This window comes from Alexandromys fortis, unplaced genomic scaffold (genome assembly GCF_014885135.2).
Source record: "Alexandromys fortis isolate MF-2015 unplaced genomic scaffold, M_Fortis_MF-2015_v1.1 scaffold_87, whole genome shotgun sequence".
In the NCBI taxonomy this organism is placed as follows: domain Eukaryota; kingdom Metazoa; phylum Chordata; class Mammalia; order Rodentia; family Cricetidae; genus Alexandromys; species Alexandromys fortis.
This window is the reverse complement of record NW_026067971.1, coordinates 7,269,349-7,280,932: the sequence shown is the minus strand read 5'-3', so window position 1 is coordinate 7,280,932 and position 11,584 is coordinate 7,269,349. Positions and strand designations below refer to the sequence as shown.

At 53.1% G+C, this 11,584-nt stretch overlaps 1 protein-coding gene across 1 annotated transcript; it reads left to right on the top strand.

Annotated features, from left to right (window-relative positions):
* The first annotated feature begins 466 nt into the window (after positions 1-466).
* Positions 467-9,636, top strand: Gfi1 (growth factor independent 1 transcriptional repressor). The gene is made up of 7 exons (XM_050155602.1): positions 467-527; positions 2,754-2,923; positions 3,216-3,395; positions 4,753-5,240; positions 5,363-5,500; positions 6,303-6,468; positions 8,638-9,636. Exons 2-7 carry the CDS (start codon positions 2,809-2,811, stop codon positions 8,814-8,816), a joined length of 1,266 nt encoding a protein of 421 aa, XP_050011559.1. The 5' UTR covers positions 467-527; positions 2,754-2,808; the 3' UTR covers positions 8,817-9,636.
* The last annotated feature ends 1,948 nt before the right edge of the window (positions 9,637-11,584 follow it).

The window sequence follows — 11,584 nt, the reverse complement described above, 5'->3', positions numbered from 1 at the left end:
GGCGACAGGGTTGGGGTGCCCACAGCCAGAGGGCCAGAGAGACCTCGTGCGAGCCGAGTGCCCCTGCACCCGCCGCTCCCGTCAATCTGTGTCCTGAATCTGTGACTTCTCGCTGCGGAAGTCTCCAGGAGCCAAGAATATTTCCATTTTCTTTCTAGTTATTTCTAGTGCTGGGTACTCAGACCTCCCGGGTCCTCCATAGACAGCCCCTGGTCCCACAGATAAACAAATTGGGGAGTGTTGCTGAGGGGTGCCCATGAAGCTCGCCGCAAGAATGCCCCCCCCCCGTCGCCTCCTGACCCCTTGCGCAAAGGAGGCTCGTGGCCCATCGCCCCACTGGGGGATGGGGATTGGTCTGAGAGGGCTAGCGAGCGCCTCTAACGCTCAGGAAGTGAAGTTTGCGGTTTTGGGGGCTGAGCTCAGAAGGAGATTAAAAAAAAAAAAGTCAGAAAGAGATCAGTCTCTCCCGAAAGCAAGATTCAGTTTGCACACTCTCAGAGCTCGGTGCCCGCGCCCTGACCCCGCAGGTAGGTTTGCTGAAACTGCTGTGCCTCCCGCCCAGGCGGGGGTGGACTGGTAGGAGGACACTGCCACTTAGGGGACGTCCCGAAGGCGCTGGCGGGTCCCCACCTGCTGCACAGCTCCGGGGGCTGGGTTCTGAAGGCACCAAACCGGTGCAGCGAAAGATCTGGAGTAGGGGGCACAAGGTTTGGAGGTTAGCTAGGGAGTGGGATCCACGTGGGAAGGAACCATCTGGTGGGCATGTGGCGGCAGCTGGGCTCTGGAATACTGCTTCTGAGCACCTTTACCTTCAGGTCCCTAATTCCCGGCCTCAGATGACCAGGGGAAGCCTGGAGGGCCGCAGTGCCAGGAGCGTGCCGCCCCGCCCCCTGGACGCCAGCTGCAGCACGAGGTTGCCTTCCCACGCGCCGGGCCTTGGGCCTTGCCATCCCCCCTACCCCTCCTACCCGGAACCAGCAAAGCCCTCCAGGGTGCTAGAGGGGCGTAGGTTTGTGGCTGGAGCGAGGACGTGTCTACCGTGTCCCGCGTGGTTGCTGACGCGCCGACCCACCGCGGAATCAGGCAGCCCTTCTGCTTCCCACGGGTCTTGTTCCCGGCCAACGCCGGCCTGAGCTTCACCAAGGCCCCCAAGACCCTTGCTCTGTTTTCCTCCCCTTCATGCTTGCTTTAAGAACTGTCTCTTGGCTGGAGCCTCTGGCCGTACAAGTCAGTCAGGGACTTTTAAGAGGCGGAGCCCGGGTCCTGGGAGCCGAACCTGACTAAGGAGTGTGACATGCTTGCCCCCCAGGCCTCTGGAGCCTTGGTCTCTTGCAGAAATTTCCAGCATACTTTTCTCCCATCCCTCCGGGAAAAGACCACACACTAGGGTTGGGGATCTGGAGCAGGGATCCCTAGTCTCCTTTTAAGTGGGGACGTCAGGTGTGCTCTGTACTGTGCCCTAGGAGCGAAGCAGCTCCGGTTCCGCAGTCTAAACCGCCGAAGAGCAAGGACCAGAGGTGTTTGTCGGTCTAGACTTCCCTGAGCCCTGGTTCCTGAGCCCGCCGCAGCCGTTCCCGCCGGCTTCGGAACCGACCCCCGTCGCCTTGGACCTCGGAGGCAGGCACACATTCGTTTAACTTAGGCCTCCTCACGGTCGGGGTCTCCCCCCCCCCCCCCAACCGACCTGGAGCTGGGACGCAGTAGCAGCCCCGCCTCCCCGCCGGGTTCAGGTTTCGACCCGAGATTAGGTGAACTGATTGGGGGTTAATGAGAGCGACGCCAGCTCTCTGGCGTGCTGGCTCCGGAGACCCTCAGCCTCCTGGCCACTGATCGCTCGCACGCGCTCTGGTTTCATCTGGCTGGCTCCCTAAACCGTTGCTGCTCCACGGATTTGGGCGCCGCGTGTTTGGCAGTCTGTGCACAGGCAGTGCAGCCTCAAGTTCCTTAGGACAAGATCATTGGTGAGCAGATCGAAAAATACTTCTTCCCGGGACATAGTTGCCGAGGCTAGGCCTGCCGGGTGTGGGCTATTTCACAGCGGTCACTCCCCTGGCCAGTGCCGGCACCGCCGCTGGCTTCCAGGCTAACTTTTTCCAGAGGGCGTTTCTCCTGGGGCAAGTGTTGGTCCTTTGCCACCTCCCCCACCCCTCACTTTCCTGTCCCTCTGGCTTCCTGCCTCTCTCTGCTCCAGCCTCAGCTGCACACAATCCCTGGGCAAACCAGTCCTTCAGTCCTGCCTAGTATGCCCCTCTTTCGCTTCTGTTTGTCGCGGGACTCTTGGAGGTCTTGACTCCATCCATGCCCCTTCCGGGTCCCAACCACTGATGCACCCTGACCACCTAAACTAATCTAATCCAACGCGGCCCATTCTCTCTCCTCAGTCCAGAAGGGACCAGGCGGACATTGCAGGGTTGATTTGGGATAACGGGCCAGTTGCGGACTGGAGAGTGATGGGAGAGCTTTGCTAGGGAAGGGGAGGGGCTAGGGCGTGGGCAGGGCCGAGGAAAGGGACCTGAGCCAGATCTCGGGGACAGGTTTTACCACTGAGCCGTGGCAGTGGCAGCGGAGGCCCGGACTCGCGCCACCTGTCCGAGTGCCACCTGGTGAGCGCGGCGCCTGGGGGCCAAGCCCCTCCTCCTGCGGACCTCCCTCTCTCCTCCCTGGCCCGTACTCTCTCTCCCTTGGCCTGGGTGCGGTCTACAGCCGCCATCGGTGCTGACCCGCATTTCCACCCGGTTCTTGCCTCCTCTCAGAACTTGGAGTAACCTCAGGTTGAGGATCCAAACATTCATCCAGAGGCTGGCCATCATGCCGCGCTCCTTCCTAGTCAAGAGCAAGAAGGCGCACAGCTACCACCAACCGCGTTCCCCGGGGCCAGACTACTCCCTCCGTCTGGAGACCGTGCCCGCGCCGGGCAGAGCAGGTGCGAGGCGCGCAGGGACCGGGCGGGGCAGGGACGCCGCCGACTCTGCTCCAAGCCACCTTGCTTCCTAGAACCAGGGGAGACTACCCCAACGCCCCTCGGGTGCTTTGTTTGTTTCCTAGTACTCCGGTTCTGCCGAGCTTGCCAGAGATGCCCCTACCGGCCCGTAGTAGACCCTTGAATCTGGGAGGGCTTCCGGCCGGGTCTGAGTGGAGAGATGAGGACGCAGGCGACACAGTGGAACCACTCCAGCCAGGCTTAGGTTGACTTCCCTTCTGACTCCTCTCCATAGACCCTGTGGATGCAGGCGAGGCGAAGACGGCTCCCCAAGACCGTTTGTCTCCCGACTCTCAGCTAACCGAGGCTCATGACAAAGCCTCCGCGACCCCCGACAGCTGCGAAAGCAGCGTTTGTGACCCGAGCTCTGAGTTCGAGGACTTCTGGAGGCCCCCTTCTCCCTCGGTGTCTCCAGGTAAGGACCCGTTTTCGAGGTCTTATGGCAGAGATCCGGGGACCCCACAGTACAGAGGGAAGCCAAGAGCCTGTTTAGGGAGCAGGTTCCTACGGGGACAGGGTCCAGGGGGAGGCATCAAGCCTCATCGTACTGGACACCTTGTCCTAAGTGTCCTCCGCCTCATTCCAAGGGAGTTAGCTCCAGGCTGCCGCTTTATTCGTTGCCTGGAACTGGCAGGTGCGACAAATGAGCCGGTCCTCTCACCTGGCTGACATTTCTTTTTCTGACCAAAATTTGTTGTTTAGAAAGTGTCAGAACCCAGAATTCAGGACGCAGACACGAATAACCACAAACAAGAGACCTGGCAGTCTGCGCCGGACAGACCCGGATGCCACACTGGAGAGCGAGGTTGCCGAGGAAAATCTCAGCTCCTTGACTCTGTCTTTGAAAGTTTCATTTCCCCCTCTGCTAGGAAAACCCAGTCTCAGGGGCCAGCATGCAGGGGTTCATTTCCAGGGAGCAACTGAGCTTCCTGCAAACCACTTGACTAGGGTTGAGCGGGAGTATCTCGGGTCCTGGCAAAAGTAAGAAAGGAGCAGATCAATACAATTCCTGCCAATGGTCGGTTATTTCCAGGTCATAGTACTGGTTTTAAAAGATAGCTCATCTACTCCTGCAAGCAAAGGGTTCTTCCCGGCTGTGTGTGTGACTCCCGCAACCTCTCACGGAGCAAGTCCTCCCCCCACCATGGAGTGTGCCGTACATTCACTCAATATCCATCCAGTATCCAGTTTCAGCAAAATTGACCTGTGTGGGGGAAGGGGAGTTCTCCCGAAGATGGTGGCTAACTCTTAACTGTAAAAATAATTTTTATCAGAAATGTATCAGGTATAGGCGTACTTCGAGTCCTTGCCTGCTGCCCCTTGCTGAACACATTAAACAACTTCACAGCTTTGAGAGATCTTAAGACCATTTCAGTCTGTTCTGTCTGGTATTTCTAGATAGCCTCGATCCAAAGTTTGTTTGTTTAACCCTTCTTCATAATTTATCGCAAAAGGAAAAGAATTAAGTGGAGAATTTGAAGGGAGTAGGAGAGGTCAGGATCTTGTAGCAGGACCCTAGGCCAAAGCTCTAGGCGTCTTTCCCAACAGGACTGGCAGGTGTTGGGGGTCCAGCCAGAGAACCAACCAATCGAATTTTCCGATCTCCTCATTCTATGCCATTTTAAGCCTCACTTTGCTGCCCTGCCTTAGGCCCGGGAAGTCCCGCGGGCCTGCCTGAGTTTTCCCCAGGGTGTCCTGGATTCTGAGCGGTCTAACCAGCTAGGAACCCAGCAGCCTCGAACCTGACCCGACGGCCTTCTGTGCCTCCACAGCCTCTGAGAAGTCGCTATGCCGGTCTCTGGACGAAGTTCAACCCTACACCCTGCCTTTCAAGCCCTACGCTTGGAGCGGCCTCGCGGGGTCCGACCTGCGGCACCTGGTGCAGAGCTACCGGCAGTGCACCGCCCTGGAGCGCAGCGCCGGCCTGAGCCTCTTCTGCGAGCGCGGCGGGGAGCCGGGCCACTCGGCCCCGTTGTACGGCCCGGAGCCGGCTGCGGGCGGAGCCGGTGCGGGGCCACCCGGGACCTGCGGTGCTACGGGCGGAGCCACCGGCGGCTCTGGCCTGGGGCTCTACGGAGACTTCGGGCCTGCGGCTGCCGGGCTCTACGAACGGCCGAACGCAGCAGCGGGCCGGCTGTACCAAGATCGCGGCCACGAGATCCACGCAGACAAGAGCGTGGGCGTCAAGGTGGAGTCAGAACTGCTGTGCACCCGCCTGCTGCTGGGCGGTGGCTCCTACAAATGCATCAAATGCAGCAAGGTGAGGTTCCCGCGCACCTGGCCTTCTCAGCCCTGCGCCTGCGCCCCCAGCCTGTGACCCTCCAGCGTCCACACCCCGAGACCCCCCTCAGCGGCCTTCTCCCTGGCCCCACTTGCCCCCAGGTGTTCTCCACACCGCACGGGCTGGAGGTGCACGTGCGCCGGTCCCACAGCGGCACGAGACCATTCGCGTGCGAGATGTGCGGCAAGACCTTCGGGCACGCAGTGAGCCTGGAGCAGCACAAGGCCGTGCACTCGCAGGTAAGCTGGGCTCTGGAAGCCGGAAGCTGCCCTGGGGTCCTTTCAGTCGCATGTAGCACCAGCCACTTTCCCATTGCCTCTGGGCTCCTTCTGGTGCCCTTTCTGCTTGCTCTGATTTAGGTGTGTAGAGAAAAACGTGGGTGATAGAGGGCCGGGTTTGCAGCAATCTTAGACTGTGGTCCTGCCCCACTGTCAGCTTCCAGTGGTGCAGTTCTGTTGGACAGCAGGAAGGTTTGCTGCTGCCGCCTTTTCTTTACTGTCTGTGTTCCCTTCATCCTTCCTGACTGGCACAGAAGGGTCTCAGCTCAGCTCCAGCATCCAGTGTACGCGCTGCGCTCGTTTATAAGTAATTGTTGCCTAAGTCCAAGGCTTCAGACACCTGAGACTCATGCGGCACACCAGGTCCTTGATGGACGTACAGTGATTAAAGAGAGGGAGATAAGCGAAATATTACACAAGTGGCCAGGGCAACAGCTCATCTCCTTGAAAACCCACAGTGACTAGGGTGGGGGGTCATCTCGAGGAGGGTGAAGAAATCTGCCAATGGGTGTCAAAAATGCAGGGTGGAGCTATGCTTTTGCCCTGGGGTGTGGAGGGTTGTGGCTGAAAAGTGTTTTGGCAGAAAACATGTTAATAAGGAGGTGTTGAAGGATGGGTGGGGATTGAAACTAACGGAGGAAGGGAGAAGAGGTCTCTGGCTCAGAGGAGGAAGGGAGAGGAGGATTCTGTCCCTGGTGTTGAGGGCGGCACCCTAGGGAGGAGCGATGCATTTCCCCCTCTTCCTTTCCTGTCCCCTCTGCAGGAACGAAGCTTTGACTGTAAGATATGCGGCAAGAGCTTCAAGCGGTCGTCCACGCTGTCCACACACCTGCTCATTCACTCGGACACCCGGCCCTACCCCTGTCAGTACTGTGGCAAGAGATTCCACCAGAAGTCCGACATGAAGAAACACACCTTCATCCACACAGGTGACTGGAAGGGGCTGGGCTTGTAGGAGGCGCTTGGGAGCCAACACAACTCCCTTCTGATATTCTGGCTCCACTGTGGTGCAGGAGTTCTCCCCCAGAGGGACCTTGTCATTGGGTCTGAAGGAGTGTCTTCCTCTGTGTTAACATCAGAGCCCTCCCAGGTTTTACTACGGCCATCAGAGTTCATGTGTAGCTCCTACACTTCGTTTTTATAAGAGTTTGTTTTGTTTGAGTAGAAAAAGGAAGGCAAATGCTACCAAGTGTTCTGCTAAGCCTGTGTCCCCATCTCCATTCTAGAGATGAGGAAATGGAGGCACAGAAGGATCGGGTAACTTATCCAGGGTCACACAGGGCTCAGCTTCAGGTGTGCTGCTCTGAGGTCTTGACCTGTTTGTTATATTAGACTTTCAGTTGTGGGAGCTGTCAGTGTTGGCGACTTCTCTTATTTGTTCTTCTTTTCAAAACATTAACAATTTTGTTCCCTAACTGTGACTATTCCTAACTTCTTACAATGCTTTAAAAATACCCAAGTTTTTCAGATTGTCCTTCCCTTTTGTTTTCCTGCTGCTCCATACAGTAAAGTGGGGTTCTTTTGCTCTCCAGACATCGAGCGATCTATCAGAGTCAGTTTGAATAAATCCCAGGGCTCTGGCTTCCAGCCTGGGACTCCTTCCTCAACACTTCAGTCGCAGATGAGTGGGCTTAGTGTAGCAGCTTGTGAGCTAAGTGATTCTCTGCCCCTAAGAACCTTTCCTGTGACAGCCAACATGTCGGTTACATGAGACCAAAATCTCTGACCTTACTGGAGCACATGAACATCACTTTAAATCAGATCACAGCTGGGTGTGGTGGCACACAGGAGGTGGATCCCTAGGCATGGAGACTAGCCTTGGCTACAGAGTGGATTGTAGGCCAGCTAGAGCTGTATAGTAATAGCCTGCATTTAAAAAAAAATCAGTAAGTAACTACGTAAAAAAAAAAAAATCACAGTGCCTTCCAGGAGCCCACAGTCCATGTTTTAAAATTTGTGAACAGTGTAGAAATTTGTATCAGAAAACTCAGAGAAAAAAAAATCCCTTTGGTCATGCACCTTTGTCCCAAAATTTTCCTTTATAGGTTATTCAAGACACTTATCAAAATGCAACTAGAATCTTGACTGAATGGCACATTCAAGCCTTTATTAAACATTTATATTATGGCTACAATTCATTCCTCAGATATGTTTGACTCTGAGGGATAGGGCAAGTTTCGCTGGGTGAGTCCTTGTCAGGAAATCTTAAGTATGAAGAGAGAAAAGAACACACAGGAGGTTCCTTAAGAATGAGCAGACAGAAAGACACTTCGTTTTCTTGTTTGCTTGTTTTGTTTCCCCAAGGCCAATTCTCAACCATAGAGTCATGAGGGGACTCTTTGGGAATGTTTGTTTACCCCGGTTTTAACCAGTTCACAAGACAGGGAGAGACAAAAGCTGTTGGTTTTCTTCCTTTTACCTGTTTTTAAAACTTTCCCCTTCCGTGAGTGTCTGTTATCTGCTGAAATCTGTAGTGAAGAGTTGTTGGCATATTAAGAATCCTGTGATTTAAAACCTCAAAGAGAGGAAGAAAGAAAGTAAAGATAGAAAAGAACCTTAAGAAGTGATTTGTGGCCCTCGTGTGGATTTTAAAAAATTAAGACATTGGACAAACCCGTGTGCTTCAAGAGCGAGAAAAGAAGACAGCTTCACTGGCCACACAAAACAACACCCACTTGGAAACTCAGATTTGAAAACTTCCTCTGACGAAAGCAGTCACAGGGTCTGTAGGACGGCCCCTCCCACCTCCTGCTGAACATCTGCTGGGGGCCCTGTGCTTCTAAAAGTCAGGCAGGCGAGTCCTCGGGGTGGATTCAGCTGGGGAGGGCACGTGGCCTTTGCTCAGTTTCCGTTTAGCAGGAAACCGTTTGAGACCTTTGGCTGGGAGCCTCCACTCAAAAAGTCTCCTTCCACCTGGTGCCCCCGTGTTTTACTGGTACCAAGTTGCAGGTCATGAGTTGGTTCATGCTGCCGCCCATCACCCTCCAACGTCTTGAAGGTCTTAGCCAGCTGCTAGAAAGAGCGTGCGGGTAGCAACGGGTCCCTGCCAGTTTTATCATAGGCTCATACTTCCTGCCCTTGGTCTTCCATCCTTGCAGGTGAGAAGCCCCACAAATGCCAGGTGTGTGGCAAAGCGTTCAGTCAGAGCTCCAACCTCATCACTCACAGCAGAAAGCACACGGGTTTCAAGCCCTTCGGCTGCGACCTGTGTGGGAAGGGCTTCCAGAGAAAGGTGGATCTCAGGCGGCACCGGGAGACGCAGCATGGACTCAAATGAGCACCGTGGCCATCAGCAACAGCAGCTGCGAACACTACTGTAGAGGACTGCCTGCCTCCCAACCCTGCTCAGACCCTGCACCGTGCGCAAAGCTCACTGTGGCGTTTCCCCTTCACCTTCCTTCCCAAAGCTGCTGGAGACTGAACTCCGTTTGCAAAGGTCAGCCCAGAGTGGGAGACACTGGCTGATGCGTTATTTAGAAAGGACAAGCATTACTCTTCTGAAGACACTGGTTTAGGGAAGGGTCTTCATTCCTTTGGGAAATCACCAGACGCAGCACCACCTTTAAGCTTGTCAGAAAGACGCAAGAAAAAAAAAAAAAGTGGATTTGGTGATGAGAGGGAGTCAGAGGTCCTCTGTGGTGTCATCTTAGGAGGTGGCACTGTAAGACACAAGATGTCCCTCGTCTACTCAGCAAGTGTTTATTGACCACAGATTATCAGAATAGGGAACTGGGGAGCCAGAGATTGAAGTCAGCCGCCCCTGCCCCTCAAATGCTATCAGTTGAACCTCAAAGTAGCGATAGCCTGTGTCCTCCTCCTCCAAAGGAGTTCTGAAAAGACCACACAAATATTCAGACTTCCCATTTGACACTTTTGGGGCTTCGCAAGTGTAAAAAAAAAAAAAAAAAAAAAAAAACAACTGGAGGGTCATGTTAAAAATTCATGGGCAAATCCAGTTTTTATTGTTAGTGGCTCCTTTTCCAGCCTGGGCTGGTAGATGTGGAGCAAAGGCATTGAACCTCAACTCCTGCCCCTTGTGTACTATCTAGGAGAGAAGTAGTCTTTCTACTGTGAGGTTTTGTAAATGTTTCTAAATCTTCTTGAGTGCATTATGTATGTTAGATTATATTTATTAGAATGTTGTTTTAAATTAATAAAGTATTAAGACTATTAACAAATTGCCTTTCATTAGGTCAGAAATTCAGGGGAAGGCCACTGGTGTGTTTTTTTTTTTTTCCTGTGGGGGAAGCTGGAACTGGAGGGCTGCCAAGGAATACCAGAGTGGATACCAATTGCTCAAGTATCCATATTTTCCCTTTCTTTTATGCCTCAGAGATACTTATTTCTTTTAAAAAGAAGATTTGTTTTTAGTATTTTTGGTTATGTGTCTGTGTGTCATTGTTTGCACATGGATATGCACACATGAGCGTACCTACACACTAAGACTAGAGAGGGCATTGGATCTACTAGTACTGGAGTGATTGAGTAGCTGCCCGGCATGTGTGCTCAGAACCAAATTCAGTTCATCCAGAAGAGCAGAAAGCATTCAGACCTGCTGAGCTAGCTCTCCAGTCCCCAATCAATCAATCAATCAATCAATTAACTTTTCTGTTTTTGAAACAAGGTCTCATTATATCTATATAGTCAATTCAGAGATCTGTCTGCTCCCTAAGTGCTGGAATTAAAGGTGTGTGCCATGATATGTTTTAAATAAAACCTTAGGAGGTGTGTGAAACTCAGCTCCTAGCCTTGTAGAGTCCTGGATGGTCCCACAGGGACCTCAGTTCTTCCCTCCAAGAATTTCACTTAAAAAATAGAACTTAGGCTCCTAGATGAAAAATCATAGGCCTTTGATTTAGAGATCTGAGTGTTTTAAAAATATTTTTTATTTGTATTTGTGTCTCTGCATGTGTTATTCATGTATGTACGTGAGTGTGCAGTGCCTGAGGTGGCCAGAAAAGGGTGTTGGAGATCTTGAGGTTGGTTATAGGCCATTGTGAACTGTCTGATATGGGTGGTGGGCCCAGCTCAGGTGCTCAGCAAGGCTCATCTCATTTCTGAGCCAGATTTGGGTCCATTGTAGGCTCTGTCACTGATGCATCCTGTAACTTGGCAAATGTTTTCACTTCCTAGTTTTCTTGGAAACAGCTGTGGTCTGACCACCCAATCTAATTCTGACTACTCAGATTCCATAGAGACTGGAACAGAGAGGGAGATGGGAGGAAAGGAGGGAGGGACGGAGAGAGATGGACTGGCTGACTGCTGTGTTGAAGGCAAATCACAAGCCTAAAATGTGTGAGGAAGGATGAAGTGGGGACCTGGGTTTGTCTTAGGTCACTATTGCTGTGATGAAACACCATGAATAAAAGCAGCTTGTGGGGGGAAGGGCTTATTTGTTTATTTGGCTTACATATTCCAAGCCATACTCCACTGAGGGAAGCCAAGGCAGGAACTCAAACAAAGGCAGAAGGGGATGCCGAGGCCTTGGAGGAGAGCTGCTTACTGGCCTGACCATCCTGGCTTGTTCAGCCTGCCTTCTTATAGAACCTAGGACCACAAGCCTAGGGCTGGGCCTCCATTAATTGCCAATTAAGAAAATACATCTCAGGCTTGCCTACAGCCTGATCTATGAAAGCGTTTTCTCAGTTGAGGTTCCCTCCTCTGAGATAACTCCAACGGTGTCAAGTTGACATAAAACTATCCAGCAAAGGGTTGTTCTGTCTCTCTCCCATCAGTAGGTCCTTTAAAAGACTGGAAACAGAATAAGGTCCTGGCTTTTCCTACTTCCTGTGCTCTGGAATCTTCCAGCCAGAGCTGAGCTTCAGTCCACGTGGCCCAGGGGAACCACCAACACTGTCCATTTCCATTCTAGTCAATTTCCCACACGCCATCTTAGTACCCAGCATGCATTGGGAGACACAGCAAAGAGGACAAGTCCCATGGAGCTCCATTCAGCAGTAGGTGATGGAGAGCCACCCGCTTCCTCCCGCAGCCAGAAATCACGCGAGACTTTCTAAGTGGGAGGGTCAGGGATCTTCGGGGGGG

Coding starts and splice junctions, on each gene's coding strand:
- Gfi1 (XM_050155602.1), top strand. CDS start 2,809: ATGCCGCGCTCCTTCCTAGTCAAGAGCAAGAAGGCGCACAGCTACCAC. Junction 3,396..4,752: donor TTCTCCCTCGGTGTCTCCAG/GTAAGGACCCGT, acceptor GTGCCTCCACAG/CCTCTGAGAAGTCGCTATGC. Junction 5,241..5,362: donor AATGCATCAAATGCAGCAAG/GTGAGGTTCCCG, acceptor ACTTGCCCCCAG/GTGTTCTCCACACCGCACGG.